This window comes from Tetrao urogallus (genome assembly GCF_951394365.1).
Source record: "Tetrao urogallus genome assembly, chromosome: 9".
Lineage (NCBI taxonomy): Eukaryota > Metazoa > Chordata > Aves > Galliformes > Phasianidae > Tetrao > Tetrao urogallus.
In genome coordinates this window covers 7,084,285-7,099,898 of record NC_136822.1, presented here as the reverse complement: position 1 = coordinate 7,099,898, position 15,614 = coordinate 7,084,285, and the positions used below count along the sequence as shown (strand labels likewise).

General features: G+C 40.8%; 1 protein-coding gene across 1 annotated transcript in view; it reads left to right on the top strand.

Moving 5' to 3' along the window:
* EPHA4 (EPH receptor A4) overlaps window positions 1–14,963 on the top strand; it is a gene marked incomplete at both ends in the record, with an annotated part of 88,747 nt that extends 73,784 nt beyond the window's left edge. The window contains 9 exons of the mRNA XM_079539667.1: window positions 1,618–1,676; window positions 2,444–2,557; window positions 2,738–2,923; window positions 5,979–6,040; window positions 6,596–6,805; window positions 9,317–9,466; window positions 11,806–11,999; window positions 14,413–14,568; window positions 14,849–14,963. Of these exons, the coding sequence (XP_079395793.1) occupies window positions 1,618–1,676; window positions 2,444–2,557; window positions 2,738–2,923; window positions 5,979–6,040; window positions 6,596–6,805; window positions 9,317–9,466; window positions 11,806–11,999; window positions 14,413–14,568; window positions 14,849–14,963 (1,246 nt within the window). The remainder of the gene's footprint in view (window positions 1–1,617; window positions 1,677–2,443; window positions 2,558–2,737; window positions 2,924–5,978; window positions 6,041–6,595; window positions 6,806–9,316; window positions 9,467–11,805; window positions 12,000–14,412; window positions 14,569–14,848) is intronic.
* Between the last annotated feature and the right edge of the window lie 651 nt (window positions 14,964–15,614).

Sequence of the window (15,614 nt, the reverse complement as noted above, 5' to 3'; positions counted from 1 at the left end):
TTGGAGCCATTTGTGTTTAACTGACTTTCATCAAGATAAGAAGCTCCCAGCCACTTAAGGTTGGATGTGTACTTGCATTTTTATGTCTGAACACAAGGCGTGTTGATGTTGTTGGGGGCTGTAAGGCTTGGTTCAAACATCAGGTAGTCTTAGTATGTTGAACCAAATCTGTTTCCTTCTGTTCGTGAGTAATTTGTAGGTCTTATTTAACCGCCAGCACCAAAAGGTTGCAGAGACGAGGGCTGGGACGTGGCCTGTTAGCTGAGAGCGATGGGAAGCTGCCATTCCCGCAGGCCAGGCGCAGGGCAGGAAGGGGAGGCTTCTTGCTAATGGGCAGAAGCGTTTTGCTGGCAGGAGGGGAACAGTGAAACTTGGAAGATTTGCTGAAACTGAGACTGTTAAAGTCATGTGTTTTCTCCAAATGTTAACCCCTTCTAACTTATATCTGCTGGTAGCCTTTCTCTCATCCACTCCCATTTTCCTCTTTGACCCATTTCAGAGGCCTAACCAGTTCACCCCAGCAGCCTAGTGGGCTCCTGCTCCACCCTGGGCAGCAGCTTGCATGTCGCAGGCAGTGCCAGTCTCACTGCCCTTTGTAGGGGATTGGTTTCTCCATTTTCTTTCTGTCTTCACTCCAGCCCAGACTCCTGACAGTAGCTAACTAGGGTCTGATTTGCTTCTGATTTAGAGTGGACCAAGCTTGCTGAGGAGTAAGCAACAGCAATGCCTTTTCTTTGTCAGTGTCTGTTCTTATGCCTGGTTCTGAATTTTCCATGAGTACCTCAAATCAAATATCTCTACTTACTTACCATTAGAGGCTGGAGAGCTTCAAATTTCAGTACACAACTGTTGGAACTGGCTCCTCAATATCCTCCCTATCAGATTAACCTCTTGTGTTAACTTTTCTGAATGCAACTTGTCCATTGATGTTTAAAGCTGAACTAATTAAATACATAACTGGATACAAAACCATATGTGTAAGTGTAAAAATAATAATCTATAGGATTAGCATACTGTACTGCATTATTGTATCCAACTCAAGTTTATCAGAAGAGCTCTGCAACCAGAGTTCTTCATCTCTTCAACTGTGCAGTGATTAAAAGAATAAACAATTCTTCTGGACCTGCATTTGTGATAGTGTTTTTTTTTCCCCACCATCCTGATTTCTATGTTAATAGACTGCTTCCTTCTTTAAATTTGCAGTTGCAGAAGGGTGTTGGTATTGGCATTTGCCTAATTAGTTTTAAAATCAGTCTACCAAAACACTTCCCTTGTAACGGCTTGATCTATATATGGTAGTGCTAAAAAGCAATTAGCACCCATTTTGCACAGCATTGCAAATGTACATTTGAAGAGAAGGTAGCTGGAACTCGGGCTTTCTTTGTTTAAATGTGAGATGCAAATACAGAGGTCTGTGTTTCCCTTGATGCTTTGCTGATGCCACTAACAGCAGTTTGAGGAGTCTGTTACTCCTCTGGAAAGTTGTGTCATGAGCTGTTGTAGGGAAGCTGCTGAGCACAGGTTCTGTCGTGTGCAAACAGGTCAAGAAGACAGAGCTTGTCTCAAAGTAAGATATTTGAACTGTAATGCCCTTTTTTTGTTGTTTTGTTCTGACAGGCGCAGCAAATACAGTAAGGCTAAACAAGAGGCAGATGAGGAGAAGCATTTGAACCAAGGTAAAAGGCAGTGGTGCTTGTTTATTCTTGATTTGGTTCAGAAAACATGTCCCATGTTCTGATGTTAGGCAAATAAGGGATGACATTCCTCTTGAGATGAATGTGTTTCTGTTTTCCTTACTTGCATCCATCCTCTTTCAAAACTAGATGCTTTAGTAACAGGAAAAATAGAAGAATCTGTGTAAAACTTTTTTGAGTTGGGAGAAAAGTTCACGAAATTGTTCCATTGTTCATTTCCACTGAAATATTTCTGTTCCTGGCTAGTGCTGTCTAGACATGGTTTTTCCCCGCAATATTTTGCTAAGGCAGGTTTTGGATGGGCAAGAGGCGGTCCTGCGGGAGAAGAGATGTGAGCTTTGCTGCCTTCATTCCATGACTGAATGCTACTCCTACTTCCATATCAGTCATCTGTGTACCAACCCTAGGACCTGTCTTAGAATTGCTTGATTCCCATAAAGGGAAATGTGATGTGTTTTATTCTTACAGGTGTATAGCCAGACTGATCGCCTCTTAAAATGGCAGTGATTTATGAAACTAATTTATTGGCAAAAGCCTGATCAAGTCAGTATTGGGAAATAATTAAAAAAATGTACACTGAGGAAAAATACATTAAGTCCTTCCTTCTCTAATCAGTCATTCCTGGCTTACTGTACACTTTTATTGTGCAGACTTTTGCTGTTGTATATCATTAAGACTTCAGTCTCATATGTTCTGTGTTCAGCAGCATGTAGATCAGTGACTTCAAATAAAACATTTCTGCCTTGCAGGTGTCAGAACATATGTGGATCCTTTTACATATGAGGATCCAAATCAAGCCGTGAGGGAATTTGCCAAAGAAATTGATGCCTCCTGCATAAAGATTGAGAAAGTTATTGGTGTGGGTAAGTGCCAGAACTTTTTGCATTTTTTGCAGTAAATATAGTTTTAAATTTGCTTTTGGAAATGTGAGGTCCTTTGATCTTTGTGTGACAGTTCCCCAGAATGAACTGCTGTAACATTTTGGCAATAAAAGTGCGTGCTTCATGCTCATGACCATGGATTCTTGTGGCTTTTTCCTTAAGGGGAATTTGGTGAAGTATGCAGTGGACGACTGAAAGTTCCAGGAAAAAGAGAGATCTGCGTGGCTATCAAGACTCTAAAAGCTGGCTACACTGACAAACAGCGGAGAGACTTCCTGAGTGAGGCCAGCATCATGGGACAATTTGACCACCCCAATATCATCCACTTGGAAGGTGTTGTTACTAAATGTAAGTAGGTCATTTTCATGACAAGGCCAATTTGGAAGTCACTGGGAAATTAGAGTGGTTGGTTTTTTCTTTTTCTTTCTTTCTTTTTTATTGTTGTTTGTTTATGCCGTCTTTCCTGTGAAGTGACAGATGGAACAGATCCACTGATAGCTAATAGGAGGAAATCAGTGCAGGACAAGTCATTAATCTTGTTGTCAGCTATAAATGGTTTTATGGTTTCAATTGATATTCTATCTGTAGGCAGCTTGTGGAAGATTTGTAGGGGGAATTAATATGGTAGGGGTTGGCTTTTTTTCCCCTTCTTGCTATGCCAAGCAGGCATCTTTCACATCTTTGCTAGCCTGAGCTGATTGTTACAGGATAGGCAAAAGCAGATGGTGAGCAAAGAATTTAAAATAATTGGGAGAAAAATACCAAAACAAAACTACCGAGTCATGTGTTTAAGGTACAAAGCACAGATGTAAGGAGCAAGCCTTTGAAATGAAGTTGTCTGTTTTAGTGTGAAACTTGCTTATTTGTTTTCTCTGACTGTGTGATAATTCTCTGTAAGAATTACCTGGCTGATCTTTTTTGTTTGGTTGTTTTGTGTTGTTGTTTTTTTTTAGGTTTTTTTTTTTCTTTTCTCGTTTTTTGTGTGTGTTTGTCTGTGTGTTTAAGTCTGTTATCATTCACTGTGCCATGAACCCTGCCTTAGAAAAAGAGTGGCAGAGCTTACCGAATTCTGTTTCCAGGGTAGAACTGAAAATACACCTGTGAGACAGATGCACTCGGGTGTGACTTCATAAAGTGCCACTGAGATGGTGTAGTTATTGTCTGTACTCCAAGTGCACTAGGTAGCATGTTGGCAAAACCTCACACAGGTTGCTAATCCTGAAAGACCCTTTGAATATATAGAGCCTCATTCTAGGGCAGCAAAGAAAGCAAACAGTAGGCTTGTAAGCTGCTGCTAAAGCAAGATCTGAATGCTTACTCGACCACTTGTGTTTCTGGACATTAGTGCTCCTTCTCCTCTGTAAAAGAGGCAATGTGAGAATTTTTATGTTGAATCCCCCCTAGCTTGAACCCTCCCTTAGCTGTTCAACTCTAGCAGTTATAAATGACTAAATGTACTTGCATAATGCAGTTGTCACTGATTAAAATGATTAGAAATTTCACTGAGGAGGTGGCAGCCTGACCCAGGAACGCTTCATTGCCTTGCTCACAGCAAGCACTGCTCCTGCACCAAGCCGGCTTGCTTACCTCAGAGCTGGTGTGTTCAGTAAACAGAGCTACTTAAGAAGGCATCTATCTCAATTTCTCCATAGGTTTTCTGAATGCTGTGATAAATGAATGCATTTAATAAACTGAAAATTAAAAAGTGAGATAAATAGTGGAGTGGATGGGGGTTGAGGGGAGAGAGGCAGCAAAAAACCATGAATACATTATTGGCTGCTAGTCAAGTACTTTAATAATTGACTCACTGATGGTAACTTCTCCTCTCTCTTTCCCTGCACTCTGTTAAAGAAGTGCCTGAGTAATGAAATTACGTGTTAATGCACTGAAAGAGTCTCCCTTTCTTCCTTTCTGTGTTGACATAGTGCCTTTTGATTGAGGAAGGTTAATTAAAACTCATTTAGCTGTATTTGTTCAGTGGAAGGGTTCTGGTCACAGTTGCAAAGGATAAATGAAACAGCGACGTATGCAGATTTGGTTGGAGTTTTTTCTCTTTTTACCCAAGAATGCTGGCAAAGGTGACTGAAGGATGTTGTTTTATCACATCTCTTTCCTTAAAGGTCACTAAGCCCTACATTCAGAATAGTTTGCTTTATGTCATACTATCTCTCCTTTGCTTTGTTCATGCAAATCAGAAAGGGTTCAGCTACCAGACTAGCATTTCATAGGCAAACGTGCCAGTTTGCATGTGACCAAAATATGCTGCTGTAATAAGTACCAAAGCTAAGTTTCTCTTGGGCACTTTGTTTTATGTAGGAAGAAACTCAATAGTTCTGATAGCTGAAGCAAACAATTGGCTACTGTGCCAGCCTGGAGTTCCCTTCAGGTGGATTTGACAGTGTTTGTCTTGGGACTGTGCGTTTGCCATTGTGCCTTTGACAAATCACTTCTTTATATCTCTTGCTACTCAATTTTAGAATGGAGTTGATATTAGACCTGTTTTTGCAACTGTCCGGATGCTGAATATGGACTATAATTAACCCCTTTAAATAATTAGTGCTACTTGTATGTACCTGTTTCCAGTTTCAGCATCATATGACTTTGTAAAGCTCTTAAGGCAACATCAAGCATTACTTATATATCTGGTGTTATTTTTAGGTAGCAGAATGTCTAGAAAGCATCTCCATGTTAGCAAACTTGCATCACATCTCTCATCGGATTGCCCAGAGTTGGTTCTCTGTATTGCAGCATGGAAAACTGAATGCTGCTGAAGCTCTGTGCCCCACATATGACACATTTCATTGAATCATTTTTCCCGTGGTTGACTTCATGAAGCAAATGGCTTTGGCTCATTCATAAATAACAAGAGATACACGATACAAATTTGAGACAGGGAAAGTTGAGAGGAATTGTCTGTGTTTTGCTTCCTTGTCTTCGAGTACCTTGTAGCTGCTGACAGCTACTAACTTGCCTAAAGCGTTGATCTTTCGAAAGAGACGGGTAGACCAAAGCATTCATGAATTTCATTTTGGAAAAGGAAGACTTTCTTTTCTGCAAGCAATTTAATTACACTAAAGATCTTTGTCAGGTTTGAACAGATCTTTGTTTCCTAGCTCTTGATTATCAATTCATATATTCCTTAGAGTCTAGGAGCCACTTCAGTTGAAGACCTTGTCAGTGAGTCATCTGTAGAGATAACCTTCCAGATGGGGCCATTTTAATGTCCCCAGCCTGTAATATTTATTCATTTGCTCCCCACAGCTGAGGCGTGAGCTTGGTGGTTTTCAAATTAAATTAGATTGTGCAGGACAGGTGTCTTGGCTGTAAAATAATGTGCAACCCATTTTTATCCCATTAACATCAGTGTTGGTCAAGGAATTGTGTTTTTCTTTCCGCACTCTAGGTAAACCGGTGATGATCATAACCGAGTACATGGAGAACGGCTCCTTGGATGCCTTCCTCCGGGTAGGTGATTTCTTCATAATAAGCCAAGGAAATTTTATACTGGGAAGCATCTTCTGTCTTCTGTTTTCTTATTCTGGTTCTGTTTTACAAAGGGATGCTGAAAAGTCAGTATTTTAAAAGAAATTATGTTTGTACTTGGAAAATTCTGTTTCTTTGCTGATACAGTTCCTATCAAAATACAGAATAAATGTAATGTCGATGGATATATAACAAATGTGATGTTTAAAGATGTTTAAAATAGCAAGCCCTTAAATAATCCATGTTTAATGGGAACAGTTTTGATGTGTTCCATTTCTGAAAGCATTGCAGTGCTGTAGGCTCATTAAAACTGGATGTATTGCAAACCGGATGCCGCATCAGTAGAAGCTGTGACAAAACCTCTGAGTTGTACTTTACTGGTGAATTATGGACACCAGTCTGGAGAGTGAGGAAATAACTGCATTTTATTTGAGATAAGATGGGGATCCAGAGATATGCTCTTTGCCAATTTCAGCAGTGGCAATAATGTAGCTTTTAGCTTAATGCTCTGTGATTTTCTTCCTTCCCCATGTACAGAAGAATGATGGCAGATTTACAGTAATCCAGTTGGTGGGAATGCTTCGTGGCATCGGCTCAGGAATGAAGTATCTGTCTGACATGAGCTATGTGCATCGGGATCTAGCTGCTCGAAACATACTGGTCAACAGCAACTTGGTCTGCAAAGTGTCTGACTTCGGCATGTCTCGTGTCCTGGAAGATGACCCTGAGGCAGCTTATACCACACGGGTAAGGAGGGGAAGGAAATGCCCTGTGAGTTTTCTTGCCTACTGATATTTTTTCTGACTGTGTGGGAGATAACAGTGGTTTGTTTTAAAATAATCTCAGTCATAAATGAAAACCTATACTGGAATATAAAAATAAACATCAGTCCGGACTCTATAGCTAGCATGAATTGATGCAGTGTTATTGCCCCATCAGTGGCTGCATTGGTATTTCTTCGCTGAGAATATGACCCATGTGCTCCTCTGTTTTTTTTAGTGTGCTTGGAGTTTGTGACAAGAATCTGATGCCAGGAATTAGAGCTTGGGCTTCTATTCCTTCTTGTGATATTTATGATATCTACAGACATGCATAATTTGCAAGTGTGTAGTCTCACTGAGATTTAATACAACAAGGGCAGATATGCTATCCCCCAAAAAATCCACTTTTGCCCATTGCAAAGCTGGTCTTTGGTTTGACCCCAAATAATTTGGGCTGGAAAAAGTATGGGGGCTGCATTCCCAAGAGTAGATTTGGTACATGCTTTTTTGCCTCACTTTTTGTTTATTTGTTTGTTTCTTTCCTGTTTTGCCTGTGTTTCAGCATCCCACTGTTACTAATTCTGCTAAGACATTTTAATATGCTGCACGTGGAATAGTGCTTAATGCAAGTACTTCTGGCCACAAAACAACAACCTGACCATTACCAGCTTTGTGCCAATATCCCTGTAATTAAAATGTTTGTGGAAAAGAGAGTCAGAGTTTATAAAGTCTCTCTTTAAAATTCCTTGTTTTCTTCATTTTTACATATCTACTATTCTCCATCTGTTCTCCCTAGCACAGTTTGTTTGCAGTGCTCACATTTTGCAGTTTAATTCCAACACTCATCCTGTAATGGTTTCACATTCATTATGGGGAATGATAGACTCATGTTGTATTAAATGCTGGCCAACCTTGATGTTTCTCACTCATAAGAGTGGGCAAGTGGAAAAAGCAGAAGCAGAGGTCTGGGAAGATGAATTCAGGGAAATAAAAGTTTAGAAAAAAGGTACAAAGGCAAGAAAGAAATGATTGAAAAGCTTCCCTTTGAATTCAGTGAGTGCAGATACAGTATTATGTTATTTCTTGAGTAAACTAGAGGGAATCGATGCATTTGCATTACAGTGCATTGTCTTCGTGTGTTATCAGTAATGAAGGATCAGGAAGCTTTGGATAAACTCCACTGTACTCAAGCAGCTAAATAAAAAGAACTTATTGACAGTTTTTAGAATGACAGCCACGTATAAGCAGTATCTGTGCATCTGTTTCTGAAAGGAGGAATAGAGCTTTTTCATAACCAGAGATAATGCAGTAAAATGCAATTGTTAAAACATTCCTTCTTAAGAGAATGGTATGTTTTTCTCCACATTAGCAGTATAGCTCATTAAAGTGAGCCCCCTGAGGCACTTACTGTTAGAAACTGATTCACAAAGGGCCTGATGAGCCAGAAGGAGGACACCTTTTGGTTTCAGTTGCCTTTGGAACAAGTCCATATTAAATACTTGAGAGTTACTGGGACAGTAAACCATTAAGTATGCACATGCTGCACTCAGTTATGGATAAAAACTGTCTACAGGATTGCTGAGAAAAAGCTGATCAAAATAAACTTAGACAAAAAAGCAAATGAAAAAACCCTAAAAACTTTATTCGCTTTAAGCCATTTCCCAAATGGAACAGCAGGAAACCAAAAGCTCAATTAAAAACACCTTGTGTGCTAGCGTAAACAAAAGGAGAAATCTCTGGCTTGGGGTCTGCTCAGCTGAGGCAAAATCAGATAAACTGGATGGAGCAAGTTCCTCTTCAAAGAGTACAGGACCTCAATGGCCCAGATCAGGTGCCCAAGCATTTTTATCTTTTTAAATGAAGTATTGTAGCAAAAGGCAGCTCTCTCCAGCAGGTATTGAAAGTGTGGTCTGGTCTGGAGCTCCTCCTAGCCAGACTGGGAGAGCCCAGAGGCTTGCTTGCCTTCACACTTCTCTAAAAGGAATTGGGATATTGCCCATGGGAAACACCACGGTATTCATAAATCTTCCCAGTTTATCCTCTCTTTAACTTTTTGAAAAACAGAACGCTTATAATCCCATTTCTTTCTGAAACAGGCCTAACAGGCCAGACAGGCAAGCAAGGAAATAGTAATTAACAGCATATACTTATTTGTTTTGTCAACCAAATCTCTGAAATATACTTTGTAAAATCCCTGTCTTTTTCTCATGCTTCAATATAGCCCTAAGCAGTGATCTAGTAGAGGACTGATAAAAATACACTTAACAATTTACTGGTTCCCCTCCTTGTGGCTTAAGAAAACAGATGGGCAGCATTGCCTCCTGGTTGTATCTGACAGTTTTATGGCAAAGAAGAAGGAAAGGCCTTTTTAAGAAGGATGCTGGACTTGTGTGCAGGAAGCCATTTTAGATTTGTAATGGCATTGTAGAACAGTGTCAGCCGTGCACATTACTGGGTCAGCGACTCACTAGCCTGTGGTTTCTTTTATTTATTACAGGGTGGCAAGATTCCTATCCGGTGGACTGCACCAGAGGCAATTGCCTACCGTAAATTTACATCAGCTAGTGACGTGTGGAGCTATGGCATCGTCATGTGGGAAGTGATGTCCTATGGAGAGAGACCTTACTGGGATATGTCCAATCAAGATGTGAGTCTTCCTCTGGGGCTCCCTCTTCCTTTTCTCTCCCTTTCTTCCCTTTTGCCTTTGCCTTTTCCCTTAGATGTCTGCTGATGTTCTTCCATGTTAATTTGCTACATAGTTGCAAGACATTTACTCCTGGTTTTTAAAAGGTTATCATGAGTGGTGGATTCCTGTTTTGCCAGGGAACCACTCCAGTATATAAATACTGCACTGAATACTCCAAATACTCCAATTCATCCCTCCTCTATGTCCAGGGAATAGGGGGTTCTCAAGTTAGGGCCGTACCTACAAATAGGTAAGGCAAAGAAGAATGGAGGAAAGGAATGTATTTAAACTATTAAATCATAATACTGCAAAAGGAAGGAAAATTTGAACGTTGACTCTAAATCTCAACTTTATTGAAAGTCTATTCCAAACAAACACTTGAATTTTAATAGGGCTTCCTAATAATGGTTAATTCTTAAAACCTAAATATGCCTGGAGAGGATTTTATTGGAGAGAATTTTATTATCTGAAACAACATATATGAAATCCAGTTCTGATTATCAGACAGAGCATCCTTGCGACAATTGCATAGGTGCCCCCCGAGGACATTAAGGAGCAGCTTTCCTAAATGACCATTCTTAAATTATGTATGTCCTGTTTAAGCGTACCATCTGGACTACTTCATTGTATTCCAAGAGGGACTGTACACAATGGCTTCTATTCCAGAAGAGTATTTAATAACACTATTAATAAGCTTCTGCTAATAGAATTTTTATTAAAATGAAAAAAAAAAACAAAAAAAACAAAAAAAAAGCCCCAGCAGTTAAAATGAGGCATAGATTATCCATAATACTTTTTCCCAGGAGATTTACAAATATACAAAGGAAGAGGGAAATGTTAATCTGAATATATGGTCATGAGAGCAATTAAGTGATTTGACAAGTCATTTGCTTTGTTATGTAGAGCTGAACATTTTCAAAGAGTGTCTAGATGATGTGCATGGCATTTAATCTAAACAGGAGGATATAATTTTAATTTCCTTCTGATGTGAAATGTCTGTTCTGGCACCCAGTGTTGCCTTCCTCTATTAACAGGAAGTCATCAAGACTTAGCAAGAAAATAAAACACCAGATGTGTCTGAGTTATATCAGGCATGTCTACACAACCCAGAGGACCTCAGTGCAGCAAATGCAGAGCTAGCGTACTAGGCCAATACACATTGCTAATGTACAATGCTGGAAGTTTCAAAAAGCTAGTTTGAACAGGGCTGTCAAAGCCAATAATACTGTCTTTGCATCCACTCTTTAGTACTTGGCGTAGACAGACCATACTTTCTTCCTTTACAATAGTGAGAGCTGTGCTTTTCACATCAGAGCAGAAGTGGATTTTAAATTGTTCTGGATGTCTTTTAAATCAGGAGGCTGCAAAAAGGATCTTACTTCCTGAATTAGTGAGAAGCACTTTCTTTGTGGTCTCTGATGAGCTAGTCATAGTGCAAGCATATCCTGCATCCTGTTCTCCCAGTGGATTTTAGCTACTGATGGACAAGACCAGAATGAAAGAATTTAGTTCAGTTCAGTTTCTATGCACTCCTGGTCTTTGGTCTCCTGGTGAGACCTGCTGTGAGGCTCTCATTAATTAATTAAAGTTGGAAAGCTTCTGCCCTGTTGTCTCAGAATTGAGTCCTGATTCTGTCCTGTTCTCCTGAGAGAGCTAATAAGCCGTCAGAGTACTGAGCTCCGGAGCAGTCTTTGGAGGGTTTCAAATGGCTTCACCTTGCAGTTTTTCTGGCTCCTATTAAGTATGAGATGCACAAGCAAGCTTCCTTGATAAAGCTGCAAAAAAGGGTCCCCATCTGCGCAGTTCAGGACATAACAGAGAGAGAGCAGGTACTCTACAGAGTACCTACAGGCCTGTGACAAAGATGGACTAGCCCAAGAGGGGAGGGTGGAGGGAGGTGATCTGCTGTCCCCTAGGACTGATGGGGAAATGTTCATCTCAACGTACCTTACCCAAAACTGACAGATGTTAAAGATCTGCCAACCTTCAGAATGTCAAGGATGGTTTTCTTTTTTTTATTTTGTCTTTTCCTTTATCCCATGTGCTCTTTAGTGATACATTGCCCTGCTGTATCTGATGTCTGCTTTGGATGCTTTGCCCTTTTAGTTTTGAATTGTTAAGGAGAAATGGCAGTACTGAGACCACCAACTGCTTGATTCAGAGTGCAATTTTCATATTGTTTCATTTAATGGCGAATTTGTTTCCATACTTCAGATCGCCGTAGGATAAATGACAGTCAGATGGTAGATGAGAGTAGTGTCTGATGTTCTCTAATGTCTTCCTAATTGTGCCATTTATAGGTTATTAAAGCCATTGAGGAAGGGTATCGGTTGCCACCCCCAATGGACTGCCCCATTGCTCTCCATCAGCTGATGTTAGACTGCTGGCAGAAGGAACGCAGCGACAGACCTAAATTTGGACAGATTGTCAACATGCTGGACAAACTCATCCGCAACCCTAACAGCCTGAAGAGGACAGGCAGCGAGAGCTCCAGGTCAGCTGTACTTTTATAATGGTGATTTATGAGGGAGCACAGCGGAGGTGACAGGCAGAGGTTCGTGTCACCTAAGCTTCTGCGCTGAAATTAAAGTGTACTCTGCGGAGCCAGACTGCACAGCAGGCATTGCACTGTGCAAGAGAGCAGAAGTCATCCTGGCACGCTGCCGAACCCAGCTGGGTACCCCAGACTCTGCTAGCTCTGTGAGAAGGAGAATGAATGAGCAGAGCTGCTGTTGTATCGCACCAGAGCTGACCAGGTTTATAATACAGTCGTATGTCAAAAAAGGTTCTGATGCAGGCAAGCCCTGTTTGCAGCATCTTTCTCCCACCTCAGCAAAGAGGCTTCAAGAGGTTTCCTTAATGCAGTGTAGCTAACAAAAGTGATGTGGTTTTCTGCAGGAAAAGTACATCATCAAGTTTTATAAACCCTAGATTTGTGTAGGATTTGCAAATGAGCGTTACGGCATTACAGCCAACGCCTCGCGGGCATTGGGAAGGTGTGGATTAATTTTTATGTGAATTTGAATTTAATTTTGTGGAAAGCCAGCTTCATGTCTGCACTGATCCCGCGTTGCATTTGTGTTTTGTTTTGTTTGCTGAGCACAGTATACCCCGTACGTGCAAAAGAAGCACAGTAGGAAGGAAACTCCCAGAGTTTGAGAAACAACAAATCTTTGTTGGGACAGCTCAGCAGTTTGTTTAAGCTGGCGAAATGCTGCTGAAGTAATAGGAGCTTTACTAATTTACACTAAGTTTGCTCTTTTATTTTCAAATAACTTGGCTTCATAAAGTGAATTACGGAAATAAAACTTAGCAGGACAGAAAGAAACAAGAGGAAAATATTTTTCAGCAGAAGGGAGGGTGCAAAGATAGCCACTGGGAAATACAAAATTATGGTTTTTGGTGGCACTGAGAGAGTAAGAGAGGTTCTGATTCAGCCTCCGACAGAGCCACATACCAGAAAAAGGTATTTGCAGTTTTAAAAGTCAAGGTCCCTTTGTGGCTCTTACTTAAAATTTACATTATCAGAAGAGGGATTATTAATCCTGTGAGGCTGCTGTCACTGCATATCTTCCAGACTGCCCTAATTGCAATGGTAGCCTGGAAAACATGTATCCACCCTTGAGGCTTAAATAATTCATATGGTGAGAACGCAATATGGATCTGCTGTGATAATTTGATTTAGGAATCACTGATTGAACCTACTCCATTTTGCTTTGTTTCCAATTTAGAGGTGCTTTTTGAAAATAAATGTATCTTTTAGAAGTTCAAGGCCTATTCGAGGTCATTCCATATGCATGGATATTAATGGCTGTTTCATTCTTCCCTTTGGAATGTGAATTTCAAATTTGCATATAGCATTATTAATATATGGCTTTATAAGTGAAGCGTAATTGTATATAATTAGGTTGCTATCATTGGTCTTGTGTTAGATAGTACAGTAGGAGTTGCACCAAGAGCTACTGCTGTGAAGCCAGTGCCTTAGGCAATACATAACTATGCTATTGCACACCTAATCTTTGATGATGTGCGTTTTCAAATGAATTGCTGGATGATAATTGTTTTGGTTAGATAGACAGTAGTAATTTTTAATGGTTTAATGAAACGGTGTGATTTATAATATATGTGAAATAATAAATGAGATACTAATAAGTGGAGTGAATTTTGTGAAAATAATTATTTGCAAATTGTGCAAGAGAAAACGAGAAGCACATTCCACAGTGCGAAGAAAGATCAAAGCTCGCATCAGTCCCACCAGTCCTGGCACACGTGCTGGTCAGGAATGGGTTGATTAAAGCGGGGATTAACTCCCTGCTGTCCTGAGTTGTATTGAATGCAGGAGATTGCCTGTGAACCTGGCTAGAAACAGGGCTTATCTGAACCCACCCTGAATTTTGCTCTCCAAACCCGTCTGGCGGGTTGTGTGAGCTCACCCTCCCTCCGCACATACTTGAGTGGTGTTTCTATAGCTGCTGAGCTGAGGTCTGACATATGCAAGATTGGCATGGATTTCCATTGCTGCCTGCGAGATGCGGACTTGGTAGGCTGAATGTGCTGCAGCATTGCCATCTTTGCTTTTTGAAAGAAAAGCATTTTCTGTGAACCTGATTGCGACTGAGGTAGAAACTGTGGACAGTGCTGTGATTCAAAACACACCTGAAAGCAAAAAATAAAAGCCTAGGGTCAAGTTCTTTCTTGGCTAAAGCTGGCCTGTTACCTTGCACTTGGTCGAGATTCTTGCAGTTGATACACTTTGCTGTGCAGAGAGCCACGAGTTTCGCTAGGTACGACTCGTTGCCCGTACTTTTCTTAGTCACTGTGAATAATCATTGCAGAGCCCAGACTTGGGGTTGAAAGTCATGATCAGCTGACATGGTTTGTCTGTCCTTTCACTGTTTGGCATGCAGACCCAGCACAGCCCTGCTGGATCCCAGCTCCCCGGAGTTCTCGGCGGTTGTTTCTGTCAGTGACTGGCTCCAAGCCATTAAAATGGAGCGATACAAGGATAACTTCACAGCTGCTGGCTATACCACCCTAGAGGCTGTGGTGCATATGAACCAGGAGTAAGTACTCAGCGCAATAACAAAAAAACTGGTAAATCTGGATTTAATCAGCCTCCTTTGCTTTGTGCTGCATATCATTACACTCATTAAAGGAATGGAATGCCTTTCATTTGGACGGAGTATGACTTTAAAATGCCTCCACAATGCCTTCACTTATTTAATTAAACATTTCTGTACATCTGCCTTGCTTTTGCTGTGTTGCATGTGGCTGACTTTTAATATTTGTCTCTGCATCAGCATCTGACCCACAGTTCTCAGCCTTCTTCTCTTGCTTTCCCAGCGACCTGGCCAGGATTGGGATCACTGCCATCGCGCACCAGAACAAGATCTTGAGCAGCGTTCAAGCCATGCGCACCCAAATGCAACAGATGCACGGCAGGATGGTGCCCGTCTGAGCCAGTACTGAATAAACTCAAAACTCTTGAAATTAGTTTACCTCATCCATGCACTTTAATTGAAGAACTGCACTTTTCTTACTTCGTCTCCTCGCCCGTTGAAATAAAGATCTGCAGCATTGCTTGATGTACAGATTGTGGAAACCGAGCGTGTGTTGGGAGGGGGGCCTCCAGAAATGACAAGCCGTCATTTTAAACCAGACCTGGAACAAATTGTTTCTTGGAACATACTTCTCTGTTGATCAACGATATGTAAAATACATGTATCTATATAAATATAATGTCACAGTCAAGTTTTGATGCTATGTTTGCTGCCAGATACTGTGCTTAAAAAACAAAATTACTTTTCTTCTCCCTGTGACCTGTAGGATTATCAACCATAGTGTTTTATTTGTGGGTGAAACCACAGTTGTGCATCTTTCACTGGAATGAAGAATCTGCCCTAGGATATTTTTTGCAGACTCGATGCAACGCTGATACCTTGCAGAAACCTCATTGAGAATATCATTTGGCTAATCAGTGCTTGGCGATTAGCAATCTACCCATTTATGGGTTTGAGACCATGGAATGACACACCTCATGGATTACTGGGCAGAACTGGACTTCTGGGAAGACTGTTGGCTATTGCTGTGCTGAATTCTGCCACTTAGA